The following is a 27,491-nucleotide window of genomic DNA, read 5'->3' as shown; positions in this document are numbered from 1 at the left end:
AGAAACCCCGTTCGTTTCCTGCGCCTGAGAAAATCATTCTCCCAAACCAACCCCTTCATCACGACTCTAATAAGGCCCCGTCATGACCACTAAAGCCCCGGGGCAGATACAGTTGTTGCATCATGGAGCAAATCATTAGTAAGTCTGCCAGGTAACGCGAAATCGGGCACCTAGCCAGGCGCCTGCAATCCAAGCAATGTAGGTAGTAGTACTCATCTACACGCAGTGAACGGTCCGGCAACTCGCCGCACCCATACCAAATCCCGACGAGGCTGTTTCCAGTGCAAGCAACGCCATGTCAAGGTCTGCTGCTTCCTTCATACTCTATATATTCTTGCCTTCTCGACTAAAGTAGATAAGTGTGATGAAACGCGCCCGAATTGCAGCGCATGTGCGAGACGGTCGTTATCCTGCAGTTATCCTGCACCGAAACAATACAGAACCCCCTTGGCCAGCTTCGCCAAAGAAGAGAGAAGGAACACCGACCCTCACAAACGGAGTGCGATGGCCGAGGCGACTGCAGAATCACCAGCCGCGCGTCTTTCGAGATTAGATGAGATGCGACTTTTCTACCACTTCCTCACAATAACCTGCCGCACCTTGTCGAGGAACGAAGAAGATCATGCCTTCTGGTCCTCCACCGTGCCCCAGGCTGCAACATCGTACGCCCACGTGATGGATGCTCTATTGGCTCTGGCCGCCCTGCACATGGCCTCCAGCGACGCCACCGCCGAGCCCTCGAAGGACTGGCTGAAAACTGCTTTGGAGTATCACACGGCAGCCCTAACATTTCTACGTGGCAACTTATCTAGCAATGATACTGATCAGCCAGAGGACGCCGATGCATCGGCGATCTGTTCCGTCTGCATCTTAATCTTCACGACAGCATACCCCAACGTGTCCACGGATTGCCAGGACGAAGACTCACTGAATGAAATCCTGGAAATACGCATGATGCTCAAGGGTACTAGATACCTCTCACACTCGAATGGTAGCTTACACGATCAGTATAACAGCCACGGCAACAAGCCAAAAGACAGTCTTCAAGTTATAAATGAAGAGGAGGAGTTAGTATAACATGTAGTACTTTAATAATGTTGAATATGCTGAACTAATACATTTCCAGGGCTGACCAGAACTTGAGAGAGCTACACAGGTAAAACTCCTTTTACCGGCATACGAGAGTCTCTACGGTTTGTTCTGAGGCTAACATCTACAGGGAAATCATGGAGAGGCTTCGGGAGGTCCGGGCAGAAATAGACAGAAGCAATCACCCATATACACCGGTGCTTCGGGATACATACCAGCTTCTTGAAGAAGCTATAGGTGCCTGGCCCGCGAACATTGGAAGTATACGGTGGACACTGGAGATCAGTGATGAGTATCTTGACCTTCTGAGAGAGGGCGACTGGCTTGCGCGAGTTCTCCTGCTGCTCCATGGCCTAGGGATGCATCTAAGCTCTAGGCGATGGTGTACCAGGAACTCAGGGAAACGTCTAGTGAGGTCTATACTAACAGCCGTGAGGGCTGTTCCTGCGCAATGGGTGAATCTCATAACGTGGGTAGAACGATGCTTGGATATATAATACTGGCTGCTTACAGATGTACTTATCATAACGTGTATCGTTCGAGGCCGATCCCCAGGCATGATTTTCCCTGCGTCCTCTTCGGGCTATTATGCCTGGGCTTTAGAATCTTCGACAGAAGTATGAGAAAGATGGTATGCTGTTTACAGCTTTGGTCGGCCGAAACAAGAGGGTCAGTCGTCAGCTCAGGTCTCAAAGCTATACATCAATACACCGCACGGATGCCATACTCGTTGCGCCCATACACTGCAAGATGCTCCGGGATCTCGAGAATGTCAGTCCATACAAATTCCACAAAAGAGAGCGTGAGCTCATACACTATCACGCAAAAGAAAGCCCCCAAACTGCAGAACCTGCCAAACGCCCTCCGGATCATACTTGTCCGCCACCGCCCGCATCCGCCTCACATTCTCCGCCCCATAACTCGCCAGCACCTCCTGCCCCGCCCCCGCAAAGTTCATGCACTTGAAATCCAGAAACACCCCGCCTTTCCGCGCCAGAGCCTCTACCATCTCCGCCATTGTCCGCACCGCCCGGTGGGCAGCAGCGTCAACATCGACCCCAGCATCCCGCGACCACTCACCCGTGAAAACCCACCAGCACTGCGGCGCCTCCTCCAGCCCCATGATATTCCCGCCCCGGTTCCTCCCCGCCTGCACGCCCGCCGTGCCCATGGGCTGGATCGTGTAGTGCAGCACACAGCCCACGGGAAGCGTCGCGCGCAACTGGATCCAGCACTGATAGACCCGGTCGTAAAGATCGTGCGAGACCCGCGTGGTCACGGAGCTGATCGCTCGTTTCCCCGGGAGATCCTGGGCATGGCCCATGGCTTCCGCGAGCGAGAGGAGCGTGCCAGTTGTGGTGGGCAGCGCCGTCCCCGTCTTCCGGGGGTGGAGGTCGTGGAAGGGCGCAAAGGCGGACGCGGACGGTGATGATGCACCCGCGTGGCCGGCGTAGAACATGCCGACGGCGACGACGCCATCGTTGAAGTTCGTGAACAGTCCTATCTTGGGGTCGTCCTCCATAGCCATCTGCACGGCTGCTGTAGCCCCATTGATTGCCGTATAGTCATCTGGGTTGTAGAGATCGATCGTATACTGAACAGGGGTGAGCGGATGCGTCTCGAGGTCGAACCGCGTCACGATGCCGAAATTGGTGCCTCCGCCTTTGAGGGCCTGGTAGAGGTCGGGGTTTTCGTGGGCGTTAGCATCGACGACTCGGCCATCCGCCAACAGAACCTGGGTCACGCATTCTCAGTGCATCAGTTCCTGAAGATCTGGAGTGAGGGAGGCAGGCTACGCACCTCGTAATTCCGGACCCCATCGGCCCCCGTCCCATACAGATTCGGCAACGCCCCCATCCCGCCTACAGCCCCAAGCTACAGTATCAGCATCCCACTCTCTCCTCCACACATCTGGACCCCTTCAGAAACTTGGAAAGAGAAACCAACCTCCAAGAACAAACCCCCCCACCCCAACCTGCACCTGCCTTGCCCCCACAGCCTCTAGCCCCCGCGCCTCCAACCACCCATACACCTCGCCCCAGGTGCAGCCTGCCCCGACCCGCGCGACCCCATCCGCTGTGACCTCCATCTCCCGGAATCGGCTGATATCCAGGACGAGCGCCGACTCATCGGCGCTGCTGAACCCGGCGTTGGGGTTGTGGCCCGTCGCGCGGAGGGCGAATTTCGTGTGGGTTTGTGTGAGGATCGCCAGGGCTTGGGCGAGCTCGGCGACGGTTCTTGGGTAGATGTAGCCCGCGGCGTGGGTCCAGCAGGTTTGGGACCAGGGGGTGGTTACTGCGGCGTGGTAGTGGGGGGTGAGGGCGGGGGTTATTAGTCTATCCTGGAGGAGGGGGCTGAGGTGCGTGAGGGCGACTTTCGTGTTCGGTTTGGTGGTGGCGGTGGTCGGCATGGTGTGTAATGCTCGTGGTTGAGGGGAAGAGGATGAGTTGGGGTTGGTGGAGGCTTGTATACTCCCTTGGGGGGGGGGAGGGCGTAGGGAGTATTTATGGGATTCGATGGGTAAGCACTAGGCTGGCATTGAGTGTCATTTGTAGTGGATAACGATAGCCTGTCGGTAGTATGTTCTCGTCAGTCTCAACTGGTACTATGGTTGCTAGGAAAGGTATGAAGTAATGTCTACCTATCAATCTTCGATCTATTATGGTGGTTTTCTGGTTACAATATACTCTGCACTGTCAGCCCTAAGTCCAGCGCCCAGATCCATAATCCACTCTGTATCCACATCGATACACGGTGTGGCCAATCACGAATACACACTAGCTGTCAGTTCGCGGCCCCACAGGAAGAATAGGAGGCGCCGGTCGTTGCTCCTTATGAACGCATTTATTATTGCCTCGCGCTCCGGAAACACGGGGGTAATGTATAAGTGACTTAAAACGATGAAACTTTGATGATCCAAATTATCAGATACGGAGCTTGGCCTATGGCAAGAACAGAAGTAGTGCTACATACACTCACACCGAGCCACGATCCGACTCCGGAATCGACCGCAGCGAACTATGACTCGCTTTTGCCGAGTAAGGCTGCATCGCCACCAGATCCTGCCTCGACTCACTCCCCTCACTCGGTCCTAGCACTGTCTGACCAGGAGCAGGGGGAGGCCGGGGAGGCCCCACCCGCCGCGCCAGCTCGTAATGCCGCATCCCGAGGCTCAGCAACCCGGCGACGCCGCTCATCGCGCAGCAAAAGGCCCACACCACGCGCAGACTATCCACGAACACCGTACGGATCTGGTGTTTTGTCTCGGGGTCGGGGATCTGATCGATGAGACTCACGAGCGCGACCGGGTCCAGGTGGTTGTTTGTCACCGTGGTGGTGTGCGTGCGAATGGCCTCGAGAACCGCGTCGGCCAACGTGTGGGCACGCGCGCGGTTCGCAAAGATGGTGCCGCCTAGCGCCACGCCTAGCGTCTGGCCGAGGGCGCGGAAGAATGTGAACATCGTGGCGGCGGCGGCGGTCTGGGTCGGGCTTGGTGCGGCGGCTAGCACAGCCAGGTTGAGGGCAGAGAACAGCATTCCCAGGCCTAGGCCAATGACGATGAGACACACGATCCAGAGGGCGTTGGTGGTGTTCACGTGTACGAGGCAGGTGAGTCCCAGACCGAGGGTCGTGGCGAGCCAGCCGGCCCAGACCAGGTCCCGGTATCGGCCCATTCGACTGATCAAAATCCCCGTCGCCATGGCACCGGGGACGACGGTGAAGGTTACGGGGAAGAGGGCGACGCCGGAAATGATTGGCGTGTAGCCCTTGACAGCCTGAAAATAGAAGGGCAGGTAATACAGGCCACAGGAGAGGATCAGGCCGTGGGTCATGGTGCCGATGTAGCCGGCGAGGAGAGACCGGGTGCGGAAGAGGGCTAGCGAGATGACGGGGTTGGCCGGCACGTACAAGCCCTCGTATGCCACGAAGCAGACCAGCGTCGCGACACCGATGAGCAAGGGTGTGAGTGTGTGCCACGAGCTCCAGGCGTACATCACGCCTCCCCACGTCACGGGGATTAGTACGGCGGTGATACCCCCGGTGAAGAGCAGGATACCTCCAAAGTCAGTATCGCCCAGCTTGTGTCGCAAATAGACCGGCAGGGGCTGCAGTCGTGTAAAGAGGGTCATCAGAATGAGTCCCAGAGCGATGAGAGGAAGGTTGATGTAGAACAGCCATCGCTACGAGCAATTAGTCTCCTGGTGTTGAGAAGCATACATTTGGGACAGCTAGGGCGAATGCACATACCCAATTTACCTCTTGCGCGAAGGCAGCTCCGACTACCGGACCAGATGTCGAGCCAATGGCCCACACTGAGTTGAGGCCGGCCAGATATCGTCCTCGCAGCCGCAACGGCACCAGGTCGGTCAGGATGACTTCGGAGAGATTAGTGATTCCTCCGGCTCCCAGACCTTGAATACTACGGCCAACAAGCAAGGTCGTGGCGGTCGATGCCCGACTCGCCGTCACAGTTCCCGCAGTGAAGGATGCGATCGCAATCAGCATCATCGGCTTACGACCGACGATGCTGGATAGGGAGCCATATACAGGCTGGAAGGCTGTCACTACTGTCAGTGTCACGGCCATCACGGAGTTCGATCCACTCACTAGTCGAGCATATCAGAGACGAGGTTCCTACCCAGAAAGCTTGAACGGAAGTCAGTCCGAGATCATGCGAGATGGTCTAGAGTGACAGTGAGTGAGTGCTGCAGATTGTGTAGACCGGGGTTTTACTTACCGGCAAGGCGGACGACAACGAGGTAACATTCAGGATGACCGCCAACATCAACAAAGACAGGGCCAGGAGGGTAAGGGGAAGGCGAAGCGCAAAATCGACTTCAGGAGGAGCCCAACCATCACGGCCTGCCTCAGAGTCCGTACCTGCAGGGCCGCTAGACATGGCTGTGATGTTCCTGCAGCTTAATGAAAGGCTTTTCTGGCTTGTTGAATGCTATTTGATTGAGGGGGCCGAAAGGTAGAACATGTTTTGGTAATCGTTGCTTTTTCCAGGTGACCCCCTTGCATGAGCCGCTCCCCCCATCCGAAAGGCACTATGAAAAATGGTTGGCGATCATTGACAAGGATCACCTAACACGAGTCAATTGGCTTCAATATAAATGAACAGGTCGTGGAACTCACCCAGCGTAGTCCTGAGCCCAGCTGAGCAAGGCTAATCTCCTCCCCCTTTCTCTCTTTCCCTTTCGTGCTTTGCATCTCCTTCATCCTTCTAGCCACCTCACACCATGGAACCGCTATATGCCTCCAGCTGCCACGGCCAGTTCGATGCCATCTCGTGCAGGTTGTTGGTTAAATCTGGCACCTTCGGGCCAACACTGTTGGTCGGGTTAACCGTCTTCTGTGCCCTTCTCACTCAATTCGTTTTCACTCCCCAACGACTCAGGAGCATCTACGGAACCAAGTTTGCCGCCCTCACCCCCGCAGAGCAGCGCCGCGTAGGGGTCCTGCACGTGGGAATCGTGATGAAAGTATGGGCTTTCGTGTTTCTAGCAATCCCCAGCTATCGGATCCTCGTCCAGGGGCAGTATTGGGATGAACGGGGCTTGGTGCCGGGACTGACGCTGGCCGATATGGGCACCACCTCGGTGATGGCTTTCGGGGCGCTCAGCCTCTTCGACCTGGTATACAGCGAGAATCTGCGACCGATCTACTTGCTGCATCACCTGGGGACACTTGCCTTTCTTCACGGTTACTTGTACATGGTCATGAGCCTTCCCGCGGCCCCGGAGAAGACCGCCGAGGGTCTGGAGCGGCTGGTGCTTCTCGTCGAGATCTGTTTGACCTGGGGTACGTTCCTTTCTGTGTGTATGCAAGTGCTGTAGCCTCCGGAACGAGATGCTAAATCCTTCAATCGTGGTGTAGTTCTCTTCTCTAGCATCGGCAGCACCATCTCGCGCCTCACCTACCTCATCCGTCAGCTCGGCCCTTCGTCCTGGTCCCGTCATTTGCACCGGGTGTTCCTCACCGGACTCGCCATCTACAGTTTCCTCTCGACCCTCGAAGTGGTCGTGATTGCGTATCTCATGTTCACCAACCGCGACCGGCTGTCGAGCGCAGCACCCGCCGTGGTGGGCCTTTTTCAGGTCGTCTTCACCGCGACGAGGATCAAAACTGCCCAAGGTATTCGAAGCGTTTGTCGACGCCAGGCGCAAGAGGTTGCTGCCGCCGATGGCAAGCACCGAGCTGCTGCTCCTGCTCCTGCTGCTGTTGTTGCTGCCACGGCAATCGTCGACCTCGCATCTGACTACTGTGGCAGCAAGAAGACGGAGAAGAGCAGGGACTTTTCCGTCTTGCGCGCCGGGACGATGAAGCTCAAGTAATTGAAATAGTGGTGTCTCTGCATGGGTTGATCGGCCATCGATTTGTTGATCGGTGAGGGTATGGCGCAAGGGAAGGGAGGGAGAGCTTATGGAATAGTCCGGTCGTGGAGGTTTAATCTCGCGAGGAGGAGACACTGATCCACAAAACACACCCAGGACGAAAGAATGATGCTTTATCAGGAAATGTGAATGAGAGGTCTGTGCGTAGTGCAATCAGGGAGTGTAGCCAGTTAATTCATGGGTACCCCGCTTGTGAGGGGCTAGACTGTTCGTGGTGGGGAAGAAAGGAATGGAGATAGACGTAGATAGGTTGGAAGCCAGCCAAGACAAACAATACAACAATCAGCGACCTGCAGATGCACAGTGCAGAGTACATACCACCTAACTTAACTTACCAGTTATGATGCCATCACTCTCAATCCTCGTCTCTGAATGGTCCCACCAGAAACCGATACAGGTCAGAACTCATGCCGAACGTCCCCATTCTGTGCCGATCTCGGTCAAGGACTGGACAATCACTTTGTGAAGCTAGGTGCGTATGTCTCCGCCGTCTATTAATAGGCTGAAGAATCCCCAATTAACTTAATCTCGACATGTCAGACCCTAAAGTCCCCTACCTCAACACCCCTCGCTTCCCTTCCCCGTCGTTGCCTCTATCCATGTCTTGCCTTTGTTCTTCACCCTCAACCGGACAAGATCGACCTCATACCATCGACAATGGCACCCAAGACCTCAACCAACGCCGCTAGATTACGACAGCTCCTTGCCCGACCGGGCCCAGTACTCCTGGTTGGCGCGCACGATGCGCTCTCCGCACGTATTGCCGAGCGTGCAGGCTTCGATGCCATCTGGGCCAGCGGCTTCGGCATCTCCGCGACCCACGCCCTGCCGGACGCGAACATCCTGACCATGAGCGAGACGCTGGAGGCGGCGCAACGCATGGCCGAGGCCGTCACCTGCCCTGTCGTCGCGGACTGCGACAACGGGTTCGGCAACGCAATCAACGTGATGCGCACCGTCACCCAGTGCGAGCGCGCGGGCTTAGCGGGGGTATGCATCGAGGACAACATCTTCCCGAAACGCTGCAGCTTCTACGAGGGGGTGCAGCGGGAGCTGACAGCGCCGCACGAGCATGCGCTCAAGATACAGGCCGCCGTGGACGCGCGAACGGATCCCGACTTCGTGGTCATCGCCCGCACGGAGGCGTTCATTGCGGGGCGGACGAAGGATGAGGCCCTGGAGCGTGCGCGGGCGTACGCCGACGCGGGCGCCGACGCTGTACTCGTACATTCCAAGTCGGATTCGTTCGAGGAGTTGAGGGAGTTCGCGGCTGCGTGGGACCGCTCGTCGTCTTGCGTGCTCGTTGCGGTTCCGACGACTTATGAGGGTACCTCGGCGGATGAGTTGTTTGCGGCCGGGTTCAAAGTGGTTATCTTCGCGAATCAGGCGCTTCGAGCTGCTGTGAGGGCTATGCAGGACGCGATGGTGGTGCTTCAGAGAGAGGCGCGTCCGGCTGCTGTGCGGGACTCGATCGCGTCTTTGTCGGAGATCTATGGGCTCGTTGGGGTTAAAGAGCTGAAGGAAAGCGAGGAGCGATTTCTACCGCGGCCTGATCCTTCCCCAGTAGCGAATCGCGACGAGAACAATCATCATGGGGAGCCGGTAGGCGATGGAATTCAGGTGACTTCAAAGCTTTGAGTCTCTATTTTGCACATTATCGAACTTGAGCGAGGTCCCTCCTTCGATGTCTTTGGTACCTACCTTACTAGATCAATTGGCCCCTTAGGTCCAGCTAGATTCAGAGAACTGACACGGCTCTTACGAGTATATTTGAGTTTCAATGGATGAACCAGACTGTAGGGGTTGTAGTGTGTGGCTCCCTACTTGACAAGCAGGTAGTCGCGGCTTGACCTATGTAGAATGGAGAGAGGCTAAACAGACGGCCTCTCTCTTCCAGCGAACTGCGGATTATGTCCCTGAAAAAGAGCAAATTTGTCGCTGACAGACGTAGGTGCTGTATTATGGTGATGAGAAAGTCACCTCGTATACTGTTCCTGAGAAGCTCTGACCGTATGAGTATCCCATAACAGGAAAAGCTTTTCTTGCAAAATAACACCGAATAGCACCGGATAAGCCTCTAGACGAAGAAATTATCTGCAAACCAGTCAAGCTTCCACAAATCAGCTCGTAGGCTAGTGTGGTGCAATTGATGATGGTCTTATCTCGATGAGTAATTCAACACGAGGTTCGGCTGCAGCTCATTGTCTGCGTCGGCCCCGCACTGACTTCACTTGCATCATCATGCTACATGGCGGCTCTACCACAGAGCAAAGTGATTCTCCTGCTTGCATGAGTAGTCAATGGCATGGGTATTTAATCGTGCTAACCATAGATCAACGGCGATAACGTCTAGACAGGCAAGCGGAGGATCCGGAACCAACAGCGAGCCTCTCTACTAGCCGTATGCAGCATTGACTGCGGCATCTTCAGCCTCTCAGACTCCTGCCACATCTAGATGAATACGAGATATCATCTAGGATGTGAGGATGGTAATGAATGATATTTGCGACGCTTGTCTACCCCGCACAGACTTGTGGGAAGGATATAAGGAAGCAGTGGCACGTCGAGCGGCTATGCTTTCCGTTCGATGAACCCAGATCAGAAGGTCAATCTCCATTTACTTCACTTGTACCTTTCGCAGAAGAATCGGATTTTCTATCGCGATGGCCAAGATGTCCCTGCCTGCAACTTTCAAGCAAGCGGTATTCCACTCCGCCGGATCGTCGCTCATCATTGAAGAGAGCCCCCTCACACCGCCAGGCGACCGCCAGCTCCTTGTCAAGGTAGAGGCTTGTGGTGTTTGCTCGTCGGATCGATGGGCGCAAAATAATGTCATGGGTGGGGGCTTGTACGTATTTGCTTCAGCTTTCAGCTTCTCTTTTGTCCTGCATACAGACTGACTTGTCTGTATGTGAAGTCCCATCGTTCCTGGCCATGAGATTATCGGCCGCGTCGCTGGCCTCGGTAGCGGCGTCTCCAACTGGAAAGTCGGGGATCGGGTTGGTGGTGGCTGGCATGGGGGTCATGACGGTATCGAGCCTTCCCCTTAATAGCCATTGTCGGATCTTTTTAGCGTAAAACTCACTTCCTGCAGGTACCTGCAGAGCCTGTGACAAGGGCTTTTTCCAGATGTGCTCTGCCCAGCAGGTGAATGGGGAGACTAAGAACGGTGGCTGTTCGTTCACCCGCTTCGTCATCTGTTCTGTGGTTGTAGTTTTGAGCTGCTGACATCTATGATCAAGACGCTGAATACTGTCTTCTCAACGTCGAGGCTGCGGTCCGGGTGCCCGAGCACGTCTCCGCCGCGAAATACGCCCCCATTCTCTGCGCAGGCGTCACCGTCTTCAACTCTCTCCGTCATATGAATGTTACACCCGGGGAGATCGTTGCTGTGCAAGGACTGGGCGGGCTGGGTCATCTGGCCATTCAGTACGCGCGGAAGATGGGGTATCGAGTTGTAGCCATCTCGCGGGACTCGAAAAAGAAGAAACTGGTCCGGGAGCTCGGCGCGCACGAGTATATCGACGAGAGTCAGGTGAATGTGAGCGAGGAGTTGCAGCGGCTGGGTGGAGCCTCTTTGGTCATGTCGACTGCACCAAATGCGGCGATTATCAGTCCTTTGTTGAAGGGTTTGGGAGTCTTGGGAAAGTTGTTGATCTTGTCGGGTAAGTATGAAAGATATTATGGTTGAGCTGTTGTGCTGAGAACAAGGGGCTGACACAGGTCTTAGTGCCGGGTCCGGTCCCAGTGGACACTTCAATCATGGTGAGTTTGCTTCACTATATGGTTGGTACTGGATATTGATGCTGGCTTTGCTAGGTCGGTAAAGGACTTTCAGTGCAGGTTTGGCCGTCAGGTCATGCAACTGACAGCGAGGATGCTATTGCCTTCACCGAATTGCAGGATATCAATTGCATGGTGGAGGAGTTTCCGCTAGATAAGGCCAGTGAGGCCTATGGTAAGACCTGCTATTCATCTTTACGTGATTGACGAGGGCGCGTTCTATGTGGAAGATAAGTTTGCGAGGAAGGAATTCTCCGAGCTCAACTCCGTCGAGCCTGGTGCCTTCTCGACCATACCCTCTACACGCGATCTCCGACCCTCGAAAATTGCAATTCTCTCGATAAGCTGAGATCTTGAAGCAATACCATACTGACTCGTGTATTTCCCTGCACAGATGCCATGGTAAAAGGAACGGTCAGATTCCGCGCAGTTTTGACGATGAACTAGGCCCTCTACTGTATTCCTCTGAGCAGTAACAGGAACCAGCAGGAACCAGGTGCCTGGGCCAACATGTCCGAGGATCCACTCGGGTTTCAGTTTGAATCCTTGTGAGTATGATAGTCTTAACAAGCCCAGGAAGTGAAACGCTTGCTCGGATTGTCTTTCTTCTCTAAGGCGAAAAAGTACTTCACGAGTCAGTGACGTGCTCAGAATTAGCCGTGCGTTCGAAGAATGTTACAGACCAGATTTATTTCTCCATCAGTCAAGTAGCTTTGTATTCCTGGATGAGCTTCGGAGCTTTTCTGGAATCTCAAGGTCCGAGCACATCACATGGACATGACTACGACCTTCACGACATGAAGATTAACCGCATGGTACATTAAAGGCGAGGCTGTGAGAAAGGAGTAGTAGTTCAGGATCAGGGGTCAGCTTCGTACCACTCAGAGATCGGAGCTTGTCCGGTATCTAGTGCAGGACTGCGGAAGTTGTCCGTCGCCGGCGTCGATCTATCTCGGCACTTACTCGCAGATTGAGTGCCAGGATGGACCTGTAAGTGGGGCATAATCGCCGAAGTCACCATGTACGTATTTGTTGAGTTGTACCCGTGTGCGGACCTATACTCCAACAACATGCTGTCCAATGGAAGTTCCGGATCAAAGCTTCGCCAGAGGACTGAGGCCGGGCTCGCACAAGGTTCTAATAAAGGGAGATCATGAATGCCATTTCAAGGTTGGTTGAAAATATGAAATTGTGATATTGATTTGAGTGAGGGATGGGCTGCCCTGTCTTTTTTTAGGACGAATTGCTATCTTCCACGCTCTGGTGGAACTCTCTCTGAACCGTGATTGCATTCTTCGGCATCACTACCAGCTCTATCGTATCCTCTTCACTCTCCTCCGTGTGAGAGCCTTCGTGTACTTGGGTCACAATTGTATTTCCAGTCTCATGGGTTGTTCCGTGGGACAGATTGCCATTCGGTAGCCGGATCCATTGTTCATCATCAGCCGCGCTGACGCCGCGGGGTCTTCGGCCAACATTTTTCGAGCCGTACATGTTCGATCCGTATCCGTACTGTCGGTGAGGTGTCTTGGGGGCGGACGAGCTATTGCCAGTACGGCTGGTCATCTTCTGAGCGGCTGAGCGGAAGAGCCGGTAAATGATCGGGAGGTTGGCGCAGAGAATGCCTCCAAGGGATTCGAAAGCGGACAGGACAGCCAAGGGGACACCCTCCCCTGCGCATGATGTTAGTCAATTGGAAACACGCCATGTTTGAAGCCTGCAAATTGACTTACAGGTGATGTCACTAGAGTTCTGCGCAAAGACATAAGCTAGTCTGGCTGCACTGATGGCGCATGTGCTGGAGGTGAACCATGGAGTATTAGAGAAAAGCACCAGATATGAAGGTTACTGGACAGAAAAGCCTTACATGAAACCGATGGAGAATATGATGCACAATGCAATCTTTTTGGTAAGGGTCGTGCGGAGCCGGAGGATGACGGGGATTGGCAACGCGAAGATGAATATGTCCGTAACCATGTTGGAGCAGTTGATGTAGTATGACAGGGCCGAAGAATTAAAGCAGTGACCCTTCACAGACGGGTTCCAGAACGCAGCTAGCGGACGACAGAGCACTCCCATGAAAATCTCAATCGTTGTTATCCAAAGGCAAATGAAAATCGCGCATCCTATCACTGTTCTCGATAACCATTGCACAGGAAAAATGCGATAGTATAAGGCAAGGATACCAAGCTTAGTCGAAGCGAGGCCGACGTTGTAAAGGTGACTAGCAACATACTCCCCCTATTTAGGTTAATCCTTTGCTCGAACCAACCTGGGTTCATTGTACTGTACCTTTAAGAAGATTTCCAGGTCCTTCACTGAGACGGTGGAGGTATGTTTGCCGAATCCATGACCCAAACCTAGGGCTTTCAGTCATTATTCTTGCGTTTTATGATGCTACTTGCGTCACCTACCACAAGCCATCATTGTCACTGAATATGCCACTTCCAATGTCTAATCCTCAGAAAGAAAACTGTCAGCTTCCATTGCGAAATGGCCCCCATTGGAAGAGATAACTCACGGTTGCAAGCATTATCAAGTAGTCATCCATATGGAAGTTATCATCCTGACCTCTAGTCTTGACCAGCAACCTCATTCCCGTGGTCAACAGCATCCCGGCCATCGGTACGACATAACCCACGATCACCAGAGCCTCTCTCGAGGCGGACTGTTCCGAGCTGGCCATGATGGCGAATGAGTTTCTTGGAAAGAGGCATCAGTCGACTTGAATTTGCATCGAGGTGTTGGCTTGATATTATCAGGGAGAGATGCAATGTTTTGATTCTTTGTCTGCAGCCTGCCATATCTGGCACGCATATAGGGGCCCTACAAGCCCCATCGTCTCGTAATTATCGCGCTCCTTCGAGGCGAGCCGACAGGCATTCAATCCTGCGCCCCGCTCGGAGACCGGCCGTCAGGTACGATGTCTTGCTTTCACGGAGAAGGCACTCTCGAGATGGCGTGAGACAGCGATCTAGATCAAGATCCATGCCAATGCCACTGCCGACAAGCCGCTTCTCGGGACCGAGCGGGAACCGAGATGAAAAAGTGGATAAGGGATAGCTCTCGCCTGCGCGTGGTTGGGTGAGAGTAAAGACATAATGAGACTGGCAGCAAGATGTAATGCCAATGAAACATTCTATCGAGTGACAGGGATTAGGAATTGGGATCGCCGATGATGGCTGATCCACAGATTACCACTATATACCAAATACCGTACAATACACCACTACTAGTGTGTTACCCGGGCGGTATCCGTTGTGACCGGACCCGGTACCGGGAGGGCCGCGGAGCCAAAGAGCTGCCAAACTCTCGTTTCCGTTGTTCCCCCCTTCCTCTTCCCCACTTCGCGCGATCGACCATCTTTCTCGGAGTCCCTCTCTCCCTTAGTTTGCGGTCCGCCATGCACCGACCAGACTCTAGTCCTTTACAGGTGGCTCCTCATAAATCAATTTGTGGGAGTCACTGGCCTGATGGGTCAAACGAGGCTGGAGGTGGAGATGGTGAAAATCCTCCAACCATGGCCTTTCCCCCTCCAACTGCTGCTGCCTTCCACAAGTCACCCACAATTCGTGGTATCCTGCGCGTTTGTAAGACTACAGTATTTCCCGTTGCAGCACAAACCAGCCTCGCTACGACATTCCAAATCAGCAGTTTTTAGACATGTTTCTCTCATGGTCTATAGCTGCCTCTCCTCCTCCCGAGCCACCTCAGCCTCCCAAGCCAAAGGTGCGGTCTCGTACGGGCTGCAACACCTGTCGGCGTAGACGGGTAAAATGCGATGGTATGTATACGGTTCCTTGAGCAGGAAGGCAGAAAGTTGTGGCTCACATATAAGCGTTTCTTCCCGCTTTTAGAAACTCATCCCACGTGCATGCGATGCAGGAGGTCTGGATATGCATGCAGCTATGAGGTCCGCTTGCAGTGGGAGGACGAAATGCGTGCAGTAGGCAAGTGTCATGGACGAACAGGCGTTCAATCGAAGATGAACTCACCTGCACGCAAACGATTGGCTGATACGACCATGGAGCCGTGGACACGGACCAAACGCAAAGATCAGGATGATACCTGTCAGGTCGATGGCGAAGAGAAAGCTGTGTCGATCGGCTCTCCACCCGCCTGCCAGAGTCCACAACAAAACATTGTAACCAGCGACCAGGCTCTGGAATCCGTCTACCAGCGCCGCTACTATCAATGGGATCGACGCAAGTCAGCGTCACTAGCCAGGGCGCTGCCTGTTCTCCCTTGGAGTATCGGCATACCGGACGTTGACCATTTGTGTCTATCGTTCTATGAATCTGTCATGTGTCCCGTCGCCGTCACTGTTGACGATGAGGATAACAATCCCCTCCGCAGTACGGTGATGCGTATGGCTTTCAGGTCTGAGTTGACCTATTATGCGGTCCTCATGGCTAGTTCTCAGTATATGCGCTCATTTGACTCTCAATACACAATCTTGGAGATGCAAGTGCGGCAACGAGTACTTGGAGGGTTACGACAAGCATTGGCACGAGAATCTTGGGACACTGAGGATGTCCTCGTGCCAACAATATTTCTTTGCTCTTCGGCAGTGAGTGATGAAGTCCTTTTGTGGTGTCCTTCTGGTTTCGACCTTCGCCCTGATTCTGTTTACTAGATTTCCGCCAGCTGTGACTCGTCCTGGGTGCGTCATTTTACTTGCTTCCAGCTCCTCGTCAAGCGGGCAGCTCAGGGGAAATTTTGCAAGTCCGTCCTGCACCGATTTTTTGTCAGTTACTTCTCTGCACATCTGGTACTTGCCAAGTCTATGTTTTCCATTGAGGATTTGCTACCTGTCGTTGGACCACCACTTTACCTCGACACTAAAGACACACCGACTCTTACCCTGGATTTGCGCGAGACTTCGTGGACCTCGACAACCGCTCTACTAGGCGTGATGGATTCGAATATTCTTCATCAGATAGACATCTGGAATGGCCTCAGTAATCACCTTCTTCTCTTGATAAATGACACATTGACTATCAAAGAAGATGTTCTTGCTTTAAAATGCCTTCAAGCTTCGGATCCACCGACCATGGTTGTTGCTGCTCAAGCGTCAATTGAAACAAAGATACTAGGCTTGAGAGATAGCATCAGCAATGTCACGCAAATACTTCCAGACTCATCGATAAATCACCGTCATGCCACCGAATGCGCGAATTCATACCGCCTACTAGAGCATACAGGCGAGGCTTATCGTCTTGCCGCTTTTCTGCTCCTCTCTGAAGCATCCAAATCTTCATTCTTAGGGTTCACGCCAACGAATATCAAAGGATTCGATTCTGTACAAATAAAGGATCACGTCCACACAATTCTCATTCTGGTGGATAGGATTGTATCGAAGCTAGACTTCTTACCCATCTCCTGGCCTCTGTGGCCCCTTTTCATCGCGGCTTGTTGTAGTGACCCAGACTCGGAGGCACAGGCCAAGGCTCTAGCATTGTTTCGGACTGCTCGAGCGAAAGCCCCATACGAAAACACAATGAGAGCACAGACCCTAGTTGAGCTGCTGTGGAAACGCCGTACGCTGAATTCGGATGCAGTCGCACAGATACGCATTGGCCGCTTCGAATGGGAGGAGGTTATGGAGTTTCTAGGGTGGCAAACAAGTTTTGCTTGACTTTCTTGGCTTGAGTTACGACAACGATTTAATGACGAATACTTGAAGCGTTAACTTGCATCATCCTTCTGCACCTGATCAATGCTCTTGAGTCTAACAATTCTGAATTCAGGAGGACTGTCAATACACACAAAAAGTAGGCTCGTTGAGGTCCGTCTCCCCGGCCCTCTATCTACTATTTTTCAGTTAGAGGCAATAGCGGTAGCTTTGATTCTGCCAATCAGAGACATCTCCGTCACCACCCAGTTCAGAGGACGCATCAGTCGCGTCGTCCGACTTGCTTAGCTCAGGCTCGATAGTTCGTCCCTGCTTGCGATCGCGTCGCTTGTTTTCCCAGGCCATATAGCAGCGGAGGCCAATGACATCAAGTACAGCCAGGCAGAAGCACGCAAGGATTGCTGAGAATGCAGTCTAGTGCAGAGGTTAGCTGGTTTGTCCCTCTCCGACGCGTTACATATGGCAAGCGGGTGAATTTCACCTCGCCTGCTTCCTGATCTAATCAGAAGTCCACTTACATTATAGCGAGGGGCCTCAGTGCTCTTGAAAAGTTGTGGACCAGCAATGTTACCAACACAATACGCAATGAAAATAAGAGCAGTTACGGTACCCTTCTTGGTAAAGCCCGCTGTGTTGCTGGAGACCAAACTTAGGCTCAGTGGCCAGCCGGCTCCGAAGACCGTCACGAGCCAGACGCCCACCAGTCTACCCCATTTCCGGTGCGTGGGTAGCTGCCGCATTAAAAGAATGCCGACTAAACTGATCAAAAGAGTGAAGATCATCCAGTAGCAGCGCAAGCCAGGGAAACGGTTGCACGTCATGGCGATGGCAAAGAGCATGACGAGAGCGACAGCAGACAAAGGGATCTCGTACAGTAGTGTGTGGAAGGTGTCGAAACCGAACGACTCGATCACAATACTGGCGAACTATTTGGAGTCAGCAGGTTTCTTTAGCCGGGCTCTTCTGGACTGGTTTCGGAGCGGGTCTCCTGGGAAACTTACATTGGTGATGCCGCCGTTCGGCAGTGAGACAAAGAAGTTATACAACACTAGGAACCAAGTATTTGGATCTACTAGCGCCTCAATGAATTGGTCCTTCTTCCACCTCCGACTCTGATAACTCTTCTGAGATGCTTGTGCACGATGGTAGGCTGGGCCTCGCTGATCGGGCTTGAGAAATTTGGCGTTGAGGGGCGAATCGGGTAGAGTGAAGAACAGGAGAACCGACCAGGCGATTGAAATCAGGCCGAATATGATAAACAGCCACTATTTGAAGGACAAGGAACTTTCAGTCAGTCGGGCCAAACTGATTCAGGCTTCGTGGCAATGCCTGGTGCCTTAGCCCTGCCGTGAGCTGCATTCCACATACCTGCCAGGCGCCCAAATGATCATCAATATGACCAATGGCGTACGCAAGCACACCTCCAAAGATTGCGGCTATTCCGTTTCCCGAAAACCAAATGCAACTTCTCATCGCATGTTCAGACGGGGTATACCACATGCCAATCAGCATGGTAAATCCCGGACTGATTGCACTTTCGAACACACCAAGAAGAACTCTCAGCGATGTCAAACCGGCGAAATTCGAAGCCGCTGCATGACAGGTCAGGATAATTGCCCACAGGATCCTTCACCATATGTCAGCTCGACTCATTGATTGCAGGACTGCTTCATTGAGGAGGGGTGGATAGAGGGCTAACATCATGACAGAAAGGTATTTTCCGATGGGAAACTTAATAAAACCCAATGACACGGGATACGAGGCAACAAGGTAGCCGAAGTAAAATGCGCTCGATGCCCATGCATATTGTGCAGTGGTTATATGCTATCTCCGCCGCGAACTGTTAAATCAAAGTGATTTATGGTTGAGGATGGTCAATCAATCATACCGTTCCAGTCAGAAGACCTAGGATTGAGGTATAGGAAAGGGTTGTTTTGTCGAGGTACTGCAGCAAGTACGAGAAGAACATCAGGGGGAGCAAACTATAACGACGAGTGTTAGGTTAGGGCTTCTGAAGATATCCTGAAATATATGTATCGAGTCTCGGTCTCAAGACAGCGACGTACCAGAGGTCAATTCGACGCAGGATGGCTTTCTGTTCATTATCCGAGAAATGCTGAACATCGTCGACAGACTCATGAGGGCCTTTGGAGAACGACTTCTCGTCTGCCATCATAGGCGGCGTGGTATCCTCCGAAGAAGCCATTCTTTGTGTCTTGTTCCTGCTGGTGATATGGCAGAACACTTGACTCATTCGATCTTTCGAAATTGGAATTGAAGACGGCGAAACATTCGAGAGGTGGGCAGGTAGAAGTACCTCATCCGACCACCGCATGCTTTCGCCCATTCGATGTACTTCGCGCGCAATTAATAAACGGGCGGAGGCTTGTTTCGCCCTATGCGGGCCTGGTGTCTGCTAGTCACCCGGTGGCTGTATTATTTCACCAGTATTACCGTCACGTCTGGTATGTCTCACTATTCTCAATCGGGGTTGAAAACTGCTCGCTTCGACCTACTTCTCTGACCCGTGCATAGCAGAGGTGGATCATGTCAGAGATTGAGGATACCAGCTATCTGAACCGTGCAATGCTCGCATTGTGGTTGTACGACGAACGGTCATATGAGCATCAAAGCTCTCATTCTGGCCAGAACCTACCCCTCAGCGACATCTGCTCCGAGCCATGCCACCCAGAAATTAGGAAAACATGTTTTGAGTACTTTTTCCGCACATACACCTTGTCTAGGTGTGTGCTTTAGCCAGTATTGGATGGTCTCCTACGGTTTACTGTCACTGTCCAAGCCAGAATCCACGGCCAATACGTGATAGACCCGTGAAAGCATTTATACCTTAGTCACAGGAAATGCGGAGACGTGGTCTGGAGCATTGGTGGGGCATGCAGCCTAGCGAACGTGCTATAATATAAGCAGACTCAGAGGCTCGGCTCTATAGACATCCCTAATCATGACTCCGCGAATTCACCCCTGATTCCTCCTTTTCACCCCTGCATCTAATCTCTCGACTACCTTCATGCAATGATGTATCGATCACTCACAGACGGCAGCCTCTACCGCATCGATGCGGATCTCCTGATTCCTGGGCATGGAGACCCCCTTCTCCACGGTGCCGTGGTCTGGAAGTCCAAGACTATCCTCTACGTGGGACGTCAAATCGACGTACCTCAAGAATACCAAGACGCAACGACGTCGCACGTTCCCGTAGTGATGCCAGGGCTGTGGGATTGCCATATCCACTACATGGGCGCTACGTCGGCGACGATGGACGCGGTCGTCAAGACCACACCCGCTTTAGCCGGGGCCCGAAGCGTCCCCGACCTCCACGCAACTATCATGGCGGGGTTCACCTCCGTCCGTGAAGTAGGGGGCTACGGGTGCGAGCTTGCGCTCGCCGTGAACGAGGGCCGCATCCTCGGACCCACCATCTACGGCGCTCACAGCGCCATCAGCATGACCGCGGGCCACGGCGACGTGCACGGCATGCCCCTTCACCAACTCCAGGACATGTGCGCCCACGGGCTCCCGCTGACCATTGCCGACGGGGTGCCAGAGTGTCTGCAAGCCGTGCGCAAGCAGCTCCGTCACGGCGCGCGCGTGATCAAGGTCTGCGCCAGCGGCGGGGTCGTCAGCGCCATCGACGACCCCCAGCACCAAGAGTTCTCCTTTGAGGAGATGAAAGCGATTGTCGACGAGGCTGCGCGCGCCAAACGCGTCGTCGCCGCCCATTGCCACGGCAAGGCCGGGATCATGAACGCTCTGCGCGCCGGGTGTCGCACCATCGAGCACGGCAGCTTTCTCGACGAGGAGGCTGTCGAGCTGATGCGCGAGAAAGGCGCCATCCTCGTCGCCACCCGCAGTGTGATTGAGACGGGCCTGTCGATGCGCCAGCTCTTCACGCCGGGATCGTATCAGAAGTTGCTCGAGGTCGCCGATGCACACAAGCAGGCGTATCGATTGGCGGTTGCGCGCGGGGTCACCATCGCCCTGGGCACGGATCAGTTCATCAGCTCGGATAATCCCGCTGTTGCGTATGGGCGCAACGGCAAGGAGCTGGAGTACGCGGTGGAGGCGGGGATGACGCCCTTGGCTGCGATTGAGGCCGCCACGGCGAATGGCCCGCTGACGTTGGGGGAGCAGGCGCCCAAGAGTGGGCGGCTGCTCGCGGGGTATGATGCCGATATCATCGCGCTGACGGCCAATCCGCTGGAGGATATCACGGTGGTGGGCAATGCGAAGAATGTGACACATGTTTGGCATCAGGGGAAATTGGTCAAGTCTTAGTATACATCTCTGTAGTAATATTGTCAGTCAAATTTCATGAGCAGTCCGACAACGAAGTAGTACAGTAGAAAGCTGAGAAGGGAGGGGAAGGTGGTGAGCTTGAAACTATGCTCATTGCGTGAGGATGATAGCTATTCACCATTATGTCAAATGCATTTATGGATAAGCCTCGTCCGTGACTTGCCTTCAGTCCGCGTCGTCCGCTAAACGCTGCATCATGATTCCGCTCCGCTCCGCTCCGCTCCGTAACGGAAGCGGGATAGAGCGGGTAGAAGCAAGTAGTGAGACTGGATTCAGTGACCGCTTCTCTATGTCGTCCTTGTGATCTGTCCTTTGTTGTGGTGGTGTCTCTCTATGTGGAAATAGTTTCGCATGAATCACCGAATAGGGGCATTCTATGAATGGTATATGTATGTGTCTTATAGCTGCAGTGTTCAGCTTTTCAGACAAAACTTGATCATTATCGTACCCCGCAAACCAAAGCGCTGACTGCTATCGCCATAGGACGGTTATGTGAGGCTATTTGTGAGTGCCATATCTCGACAAGCAACATCACATCCACGCACTCCCTGTGGGCTCCTGGGAAGCTCTTCGTGTGGAAAATATACTTCTGCATGAAATCATTAGACGCTTCGATATGAGTAAGAGCCTAGCATGGACCAATTGCAATCCACCTCAACGGGTCTAGTAGCTCACGTCACATCGTACATTCTGGAGCGGACACAATGCGCAAGATGTGTTGTTCTTCGCAACTGGTGGTGGTTAGTTTGTTTACGATCCATCCAAAAGTGATAGATGGCATTGGCGGTGAGATATGGCAATATGCATGTGGCCGTACCGACAGGAGTCGCAATCGCAACAAGGTAACCGCAAGATTCTCCCAAGTCTTGGATGGGGCCATTACCCCTCAAGCCTCTCAGCTACTCATAATGGCCCCAAGGGATGAAGGAAAAAGATCAAATTTAGAGTACCTGTCAAACAGAAACGACACTGCCCCGCGCCGCTCTTCCTTCGAACCCAAGCAGCCGTTCCCGCCTCTCCCCGCGGACGATTTCGCGACCAGCACTCTCGAGGTACAAACCAACACATACGCCGAGAATGACGACAATCAGGACCTGCCGTCGCCCTTGCATGCAGACATAGAAGCCGAGGACGATGCAGACTTCCAGTCGCATTACTCCCTGGACGACCAATCATTCTCTGATGCATCCACGGACTCGGAGCAATCGCCGGAGGATGGCATCTCCATGCATCATCCATTCCGGCAGTCGTCCGGCTCACTGCACGGTCCGAACGCGTTTGCACCTCCATTCTACAATCGCCCTCCGACACCACTACCGCCATCCCCCTCGTTGACCTCTCTCCTTCGCCCTCCGTTCTCCACCACCACTTCGCGACCGACAACCCCCGACAGCTCGGATGTGGAAACGCCCAACGACACGGAGGCTGCTGTCGCGAAGTCGGCGCGGCGGGCAACAACAGTCCCACGGGCTAGCCCCAAAGTTCCAACGTACGAATACTACGGCTTCGTTCTGTATCTTGCGTCCTCGCTGGCCTTCTGTGAGTGCAAAGAAACCCCGGGCTGAGTCCAACCCAGCGCAAAGACCATGTCTAACTAGCTCTTCATCCCCAGTGATCTACATCCTCTGGTCCTACCTCCCCTCCCCCTTCCTTCACCAACTTGGCATATACTACTATCCAAATCGATGGTGGTCACTGGCCTTCCCATCCTGGCTAGTCATGTCTATCATCTACATCTATGTCGCGCTGGCATCGTACAACACCGGCTATCTCACGTTGCCGATGAATAGCGTCGAGAACATCGTGGACGAGGTGGCCAATGTCGCGGTCATTGACGGCAAGGGTCGACGACGACCCGGGGGCGGAGCCAAGATGAGGCCCGGTGCGACCTCGTACCAGATCATGGGCCCGCAGAACCGCAAGATCAATTGGAAAGAGATCTGGAGCGAAGGTACAGATGCTGTGCTGGATGTTCCTGTGGGCGGTGTCTGTGAGGTTCTGTACGGGCAGGAGAGGGATGATGATGAGTTATGTGAGGAATTCGTTGAGTATTCATGACATGAATTGCGGCGCGATTTCGCCGAGATATGACTGAATGGCAGGAATGTGCCAGCCTGGATCTCAACCTGTCGCGGATGCGCTTCTCCTGACTCTTATCGTAGTGACTTGCTTCCTTATCGTCACGTGAAAGGAAGGACGATGGTTGGATTCATCACAGCCCGCCCTCCCTTTTTGTGCGTCCATACTCTCATGGTGGTAAAATGCGTAGGATGAACGGACCTTCTGTTTGATACCTGATTTTTTTCCGGGAAGTTCTTTGTGACTATTGTAAAGGTAGGTATTGAGGTCTAGATGCGGCGAGGCTCGCCCCTGTTGAGTGGACGGGAAGGAGTGCCATAGGTTTTGTTTTTTGGATCTATCACCGAGCTTAATGGTAGCTTAGCCCAGTACGTAGTACTTTTGAAGTGGACTTTAGGTAGGGTGCAAAGCAGTCCAGTCGCCAACACCACCACCCTTATCGCACTACTCCACCACAGTAGACACATTTTGAGTCAATTGCGGCAGCTGGTCTATTGACCGCAACGAATTCAAAGAGGTTGGGAAAAGTCAATGGCCAGCCCACCACTTCTCTTTCACCCTCCAGCGCTAAAAGCGGTTAAGGCCGCGTGGGCGCCTAGGGAGCCAACGACAGTTCCGGCGGCGGCGGTGGCTTTCCCCGACCTCAACTCACCAGCAGCGAGGAGAGAAACGCGCACCGGTGACCACTCAGTGACCAGCGACCGGCCAGTGAACCAGTGACCACCGTCCCAGTCCCTCCACACCACCACCACCCCCCAATTCTCTCGGCTCAAGCTCGCATCGCTGACCCTTCTCCTTTCCTTGTCCGTTGGAAGTTCTCTCCTGCGATCGTCGGTTCTCCTCCCAGCGAAACCTCGCATTGTTTGTTTTCCTATCCATCGGTGCTGACCCGGTCTGGAACGTGGTGTCCTGCCGTTGTCGCCCCGTCATTGACCCTGTTGAACTTACCACCATCTATCTTTCAAACAGACGTGCGACCTCCCCCGAGTTCCACTGATCGGTATCGCTCCCCCTCCTCAGCAGCTCGGACCTTCCTCCCTCCGCCTGCGATCGCCGGAGCTCATATCCCGGCTCGCCTCGCCGCTTGATCGTCCGCTTCCCCCATTCCATTGTTGATATCGCATGGCTTGGCAGTCTCCCTCGGCCATGGCTGGGGGTGGAGGCTTCGTCGGGCCCGGAGGTGATGGCTCCCCCAATGGCGGGCAACCCCAGGGGACAGAATACACTTTACAAGGTGAGTCGAGGCTCGAAATTTGGGCGCGGAATTTAGGGGGGGAGAGGGCGGGACACGAATGCTAATTCTTCCCTTGTCCGTTTTGTTGTTGTGGTGTAGGTGTGATGCGCTTTCTGCAGACCGAATGGCACCGGCACGAACGCGACCGCAACGCCTGGGAGATTGAGCGCGCGGAGATGAAGTCCCGCATTGGAAAGCTGGAGGGCGATGTCCGCACGAGTAAACGCTTACATGAGTCGCTGGGGAAGCACGTCCGGTTGCTGGAGGCCGCCCTGAAGAAGGAGCGCGAGAAGGTCAAGAAGCTCAGTAACAACGAGAAGGTTGATGACACTCGAGATCCGAAGGAGATCGCCCGGGAGAGCATCAATGCATTAAAAGGTTTCTTTTTCTCTTTTCCTCCCGTTATCTTTGCTTGTCTGCTCGCCCTTCACGATTTACTGACTGCTTCCCCGTCTTAGCTCAACATCCTCGGCCGCAAGGCGATGTGAACGACGCGGAGCACAATCCTGAGAACCACCACGAGTTCCGCCAAGAGAACGAGCGGGATAAGTCGCGGTTATATCTGTCCAAGTGCTCGCTGGAAGTTGCGTACCACGTCATTCCTTCGTCCCACCCGCCCCCCGATCTCAGCGATCAAGACCTTCCGAACCATTTTTACGGCAATCAGCAGCAAATGTCACAACAGACCTTGGAGGAGGTCTACCTGCAGCAACAGCGGCAGAAACAACACCAGCAGCAGCAGCAGCAGCAGCAGCAGCAGGCGAACAACATGATGGCTCGGGAAGTGGCCCTGCAGAATCACCAGCCCATCATCACGCATTACTCGGACAACGCTGCCCTTTCTCGTGCTCCTAGCCAGTTCGGGTATACTCCTGGCTCGAGGGAGGCAATGGAGAGAAGACCCATGGAACCGCAACAGACCTCGATGACTGCCCTGGAAAACCGGAAGCAAGGGTTCGAATCTGCCCCAATGGAAGAGCGTGCTGGCACGGAGGAGCAGGTATATAATGGATACGGTTCGCAAGTAACAACCAAGGAGGAGACCCGGCAACCCCAGCCTGTAGACGATGCAGATGGCTGGAACTTCGATGAACCTGCGGATACAGCTCCCCCTGCTGAGCAAATACCGCCTCACCGCCCCGATGTCGATGCTTTCCCAAATGCCAATTTCGTCGGCGCCAAGTCTCCCGCGCGGACCGGTTCAGTCTCCCATCGCCGAAAGAGCTCCGGTGCCAGAAGGAAGAGTGAAGGTGCTGCAGATCTTGCGGCGTCGAAACCAGATACTTCTTTCAAGGTTCGCTTCGCTCTCCGAGGCCACTTGGATGTTGTCCGTTCCGTGACATTCACGGGTGGCGGCAGCCCTTCCGAGCCTGAGATCTGTACGTGCAGCGATGATGGGACAATCAAGCGCTGGATCATCCCGGCAACCTATGGTACGTTTGGCGCCCACGGCGCCAACTCGAGCAATGATCTGGACATCACGAGCTACTTCACCCACCGCGGACATGTGGGAGCTGTGACTGCGCTAGCGGCTTGCTCGCCATCACAGAACTTCTCCAACGGCGGTCGCGCGCTTGGAGATGGGTGGGTGTTCTCCGGTGGACAGGATTCCAGCGTGCGTGTCTGGGAACGTGGAAGGGTTGATCCCAAAGCCACACTTGAAGGTCACACGGATGCAGTATGGGGCCTGTGTGTTCTTCCTGGAACCGCGGGATCTGTCTTTGGCGATTCCTGCAGTCATTACGGCGGGCCTGATCGGATCCTGCTTGCGTCCGGTGGTGCCGATGGCCGGATTATCATCTGGGCAGTCAGCGCACCGCCTCAGCTTTCGTCACCTCAAGCAGGATCTCGACGAGCGGGAGGCAGCCGGCGAGCTAACTCTATCTCGTCCGGTTCCAACTTCCCATCGTCGCCACAGCCGAGCACCGCAACCACCACGCCATTCCACTACACAATGGTCCGACAGATCGTCCGCTCAGATTCCCCATCGCCTACGTGTATCAGTCCATTGTCGCTTGCAGGTATCAACTTTGTTGTCTCCTATGCAGACGCATCGATCCTAGTCTACGATACGAGAACGGGCGAGGAAGTTGCAGGGATGGCCAGTCTAGAAACATACGACGGTACGCCCTCGACCGGTGTTAATGCGGTTGTTGCCACAACAGTTGGATTTGATGGTTCGGCTGGCCTTGACCCCAGCCGGACAATGGCGGAAGAGGAGATTGTTCACGGCGCGACTGGGTCAAGCGGTGCCGAGGGGGTGATTATCAGCGGATACGAGGACCGTTATATTCGCTTCTTCGATGCCAACAGCGGTATGTTATGTTCTGACGATGACCTTTCGCGGATACTAATTTGCACTCGTCCAGGTCAATGCACATACACTATGCTCGCTCACCCGTCAGCGATTGCCTCGCTCTCTCTGTCTCCAGATGGACGAGAGCTTGTGTCGGCAGGCCACGACGCTAGTCTGCGGTTTTGGAACCTCGAGAAGCGGAGCTGCACTCAAGAAATCACGAGTCACCGGCTGATGCGTGGTGAAGGAGTGTGTTCTGCGGTGTGGAGCCGCGACGGCCGCTGGGTAGTCAGTGGAGGGGGCGATGGGATCGTCAAGGTCTTCTCGAGATAACGAGGGGGTTAATTTACAGCTTCCGCGATGTATGAATCCGTTTCTTTTTGTTTCCAGCTGATACTTTCTTATGGCATGTTCCTTGGACGCATGAAATGGATGAGCGATTGGCCAGTTCTTGAGCATTTGCAATGGTCTTTAATACCTGGCATATGTTCTTTTCTACTTTGTGATTATAGTTCTTATTTTCTCTCCATACCTTTTTTTTTATTCGATCGGCTGCATCGCTCGCCACTTTTTCTTGCCTTTTTGCCCCTTCGGGTACATTGTGCTTCCCCATTTTGATACATTTTCAACCAGATAACATCATGGGACTGGAATTCAGAC

At 53.9% G+C, this 27,491-nt stretch overlaps 13 protein-coding genes across 13 annotated transcripts; 8 read left to right on the top strand and 5 right to left on the bottom strand.

Moving 5' to 3' along the window:
* The first annotated feature begins 8 nt into the window (after nucleotides 1-8).
* BO86DRAFT_191555 (Zn(II)2Cys6 transcription factor domain-containing protein) lies at nucleotides 9-1,923 on the top strand. Its single transcript, XM_025666677.1, has 5 exons — nucleotides 9-138; nucleotides 227-303; nucleotides 361-1,067; nucleotides 1,127-1,156; nucleotides 1,220-1,923. The coding sequence occupies exons 1-5, from the start codon at nucleotides 123-125 to the stop codon at nucleotides 1,584-1,586; spliced, it is 1,197 nt and encodes a 398-aa protein (XP_025531365.1). The 5' UTR covers nucleotides 9-122; the 3' UTR covers nucleotides 1,587-1,923.
* Nucleotides 1,898-3,542, bottom strand: BO86DRAFT_438992 (FAD-binding oxidoreductase; the record flags this gene model as incomplete). The annotated part of the gene is made up of 4 exons (XM_025676146.1): nucleotides 3,122-3,542; nucleotides 2,890-2,964; nucleotides 2,586-2,824; nucleotides 1,898-2,372 (listed from the first exon to the last, which is right to left on the bottom strand). The coding sequence occupies exons 1-4, from the start codon at nucleotides 3,497-3,499 to the stop codon at nucleotides 1,898-1,900; spliced, it is 1,167 nt and encodes a 388-aa protein (XP_025531364.1). The 5' UTR covers nucleotides 3,500-3,542.
* A 522-nt stretch (nucleotides 3,543-4,064) lies between these two features.
* Nucleotides 4,065-6,107, bottom strand: BO86DRAFT_355426 (MFS general substrate transporter; the record flags this gene model as incomplete). The annotated part of the gene is made up of 4 exons (XM_025669624.1): nucleotides 5,828-6,107; nucleotides 5,698-5,773; nucleotides 5,338-5,648; nucleotides 4,065-5,270 (listed from the first exon to the last, which is right to left on the bottom strand). Exons 1-4 carry the CDS (start codon nucleotides 5,987-5,989, stop codon nucleotides 4,065-4,067), a joined length of 1,755 nt encoding a protein of 584 aa, XP_025531363.1. The 5' UTR covers nucleotides 5,990-6,107.
* Nucleotides 6,108-6,233: 126 nt separating this feature from the next.
* On the top strand, nucleotides 6,234-6,970 carry BO86DRAFT_386403 (uncharacterized protein). Its single transcript, XM_025671324.1, has one exon. It carries the CDS (start codon nucleotides 6,333-6,335, stop codon nucleotides 6,927-6,929), a length of 597 nt encoding a protein of 198 aa, XP_025531362.1. The 5' UTR covers nucleotides 6,234-6,332; the 3' UTR covers nucleotides 6,930-6,970.
* Nucleotides 6,971-8,029: 1,059 nt separating this feature from the next.
* BO86DRAFT_386402 (isocitrate lyase/PEP mutase family protein) lies at nucleotides 8,030-9,230 on the top strand. Its single transcript, XM_025671323.1, has one exon. The coding sequence runs from the start codon at nucleotides 8,145-8,147 to the stop codon at nucleotides 9,123-9,125; it is 981 nt and encodes a 326-aa protein (XP_025531361.1). The 5' UTR covers nucleotides 8,030-8,144; the 3' UTR covers nucleotides 9,126-9,230.
* A 929-nt stretch (nucleotides 9,231-10,159) lies between these two features.
* BO86DRAFT_438987 (GroES-like protein) lies at nucleotides 10,160-11,863 on the top strand (the record flags this gene model as incomplete). Its single annotated transcript, XM_025676145.1, has 7 exons — nucleotides 10,160-10,335; nucleotides 10,405-10,517; nucleotides 10,582-10,662; nucleotides 10,730-11,152; nucleotides 11,218-11,252; nucleotides 11,307-11,445; nucleotides 11,665-11,863. The coding sequence occupies 7 exons, from the start codon at nucleotides 10,160-10,162 to the stop codon at nucleotides 11,715-11,717; spliced, it is 1,020 nt and encodes a 339-aa protein (XP_025531360.1). The 3' UTR covers nucleotides 11,718-11,863.
* Nucleotides 11,864-12,503: 640 nt separating this feature from the next.
* Nucleotides 12,504-13,956, bottom strand: BO86DRAFT_305287 (putative integral membrane protein PTH11-like; the record flags this gene model as incomplete). The annotated part of the gene is made up of 6 exons (XM_025667651.1): nucleotides 12,504-12,943; nucleotides 13,004-13,068; nucleotides 13,138-13,511; nucleotides 13,563-13,636; nucleotides 13,688-13,724; nucleotides 13,792-13,956. The coding sequence occupies 6 exons, from the start codon at nucleotides 13,954-13,956 to the stop codon at nucleotides 12,504-12,506; spliced, it is 1,155 nt and encodes a 384-aa protein (XP_025531359.1).
* Nucleotides 13,957-14,626: 670 nt separating this feature from the next.
* BO86DRAFT_445907 (Zn(II)2Cys6 transcription factor) lies at nucleotides 14,627-16,979 on the top strand. The gene is made up of 3 exons (XM_025676480.1): nucleotides 14,627-15,054; nucleotides 15,128-15,840; nucleotides 15,907-16,979. Exons 1-3 carry the CDS (start codon nucleotides 14,934-14,936, stop codon nucleotides 16,906-16,908), a joined length of 1,836 nt encoding a protein of 611 aa, XP_025531358.1. The 5' UTR covers nucleotides 14,627-14,933; the 3' UTR covers nucleotides 16,909-16,979.
* Nucleotides 16,980-17,083: 104 nt separating this feature from the next.
* On the bottom strand, nucleotides 17,084-19,078 carry BO86DRAFT_331988 (MFS general substrate transporter; the record flags this gene model as incomplete). The annotated part of the gene is made up of 7 exons (XM_025668767.1): nucleotides 17,084-17,319; nucleotides 17,424-17,831; nucleotides 17,907-18,170; nucleotides 18,274-18,532; nucleotides 18,605-18,729; nucleotides 18,794-18,887; nucleotides 18,972-19,078. The coding sequence occupies 7 exons, from the start codon at nucleotides 19,076-19,078 to the stop codon at nucleotides 17,095-17,097; spliced, it is 1,482 nt and encodes a 493-aa protein (XP_025531357.1). The 3' UTR covers nucleotides 17,084-17,094.
* Nucleotides 19,079-19,854: 776 nt separating this feature from the next.
* On the top strand, nucleotides 19,855-21,201 carry BO86DRAFT_355417 (metal-dependent hydrolase family protein; the record flags this gene model as incomplete). The annotated part of the gene is made up of 1 exon (XM_025669623.1): nucleotides 19,855-21,201. The coding sequence occupies exon 1, from the start codon at nucleotides 19,939-19,941 to the stop codon at nucleotides 21,199-21,201; it is 1,263 nt and encodes a 420-aa protein (XP_025531356.1). The 5' UTR covers nucleotides 19,855-19,938.
* Nucleotides 21,202-22,080: 879 nt separating this feature from the next.
* Nucleotides 22,081-23,674, top strand: BO86DRAFT_355414 (uncharacterized protein). The gene is made up of 2 exons (XM_025669622.1): nucleotides 22,081-22,761; nucleotides 22,835-23,674. The coding sequence occupies exons 1-2, from the start codon at nucleotides 22,131-22,133 to the stop codon at nucleotides 23,278-23,280; spliced, it is 1,077 nt and encodes a 358-aa protein (XP_025531355.1). The 5' UTR covers nucleotides 22,081-22,130; the 3' UTR covers nucleotides 23,281-23,674.
* A 145-nt stretch (nucleotides 23,675-23,819) lies between these two features.
* Nucleotides 23,820-24,292, bottom strand: BO86DRAFT_191470 (uncharacterized protein). The gene has a single exon (XM_025666676.1). The coding sequence runs from the start codon at nucleotides 24,159-24,161 to the stop codon at nucleotides 23,856-23,858; it is 306 nt and encodes a 101-aa protein (XP_025531354.1). The 5' UTR covers nucleotides 24,162-24,292; the 3' UTR covers nucleotides 23,820-23,855.
* Nucleotides 24,293-24,447: 155 nt separating this feature from the next.
* Nucleotides 24,448-27,164, top strand: BO86DRAFT_304992 (cell differentiation and development protein Fsr1; the record flags this gene model as incomplete). Its single annotated transcript, XM_025667643.1, has 4 exons — nucleotides 24,448-24,535; nucleotides 24,635-24,913; nucleotides 24,994-26,850; nucleotides 26,905-27,164. The coding sequence occupies 4 exons, from the start codon at nucleotides 24,448-24,450 to the stop codon at nucleotides 27,162-27,164; spliced, it is 2,484 nt and encodes an 827-aa protein (XP_025531353.1).
* Nucleotides 27,165-27,491: the final 327 nt, after the last annotated feature.

This window comes from Aspergillus japonicus, assembly GCF_003184785.1.
Source record: "Aspergillus japonicus CBS 114.51 unplaced genomic scaffold BO86scaffold_6, whole genome shotgun sequence".
Lineage (NCBI taxonomy): Eukaryota > Fungi > Ascomycota > Eurotiomycetes > Eurotiales > Aspergillaceae > Aspergillus > Aspergillus japonicus.
Note: the sequence above shows the minus strand (reverse complement) of the source record. Positions and strands in the feature narration are given on the sequence as shown.

Bases quoted from the DNA above. Each gene is read 5' to 3' on its own strand.
- BO86DRAFT_191555 (XM_025666677.1), top strand. The intron at 304-360 runs GTCTGCTGCTTC...AAAGTAGATAAG, and splicing joins GCAAGCAACGCCATGTCAAG to TGTGATGAAACGCGCCCGAA. The intron at 1,157-1,219 runs GTAAAACTCCTT...TAACATCTACAG, and splicing joins AACTTGAGAGAGCTACACAG to GGAAATCATGGAGAGGCTTC.
- BO86DRAFT_386403 (XM_025671324.1), top strand. From the start codon at position 6,333: ATGGAACCGCTATATGCCTCCAGCTGCCACGGCCAGTTCGATGCCATC.
- BO86DRAFT_386402 (XM_025671323.1), top strand. From the start codon at position 8,145: ATGGCACCCAAGACCTCAACCAACGCCGCTAGATTACGACAGCTCCTT.
- BO86DRAFT_445907 (XM_025676480.1), top strand. From the start codon at position 14,934: ATGTTTCTCTCATGGTCTATAGCTGCCTCTCCTCCTCCCGAGCCACCT. The intron at 15,055-15,127 runs GTATGTATACGG...TCCCGCTTTTAG, and splicing joins TAGACGGGTAAAATGCGATG to AAACTCATCCCACGTGCATG. The intron at 15,841-15,906 runs GTGAGTGATGAA...TCTGTTTACTAG, and splicing joins TATTTCTTTGCTCTTCGGCA to ATTTCCGCCAGCTGTGACTC.
- BO86DRAFT_355414 (XM_025669622.1), top strand. From the start codon at position 22,131: ATGGCCCCAAGGGATGAAGGAAAAAGATCAAATTTAGAGTACCTGTCA. The intron at 22,762-22,834 runs GTGAGTGCAAAG...CTTCATCCCCAG, and splicing joins TGCGTCCTCGCTGGCCTTCT to TGATCTACATCCTCTGGTCC.
- BO86DRAFT_191470 (XM_025666676.1), bottom strand. From the start codon at position 24,161: ATGCGAGGTTTCGCTGGGAGGAGAACCGACGATCGCAGGAGAGAACTT.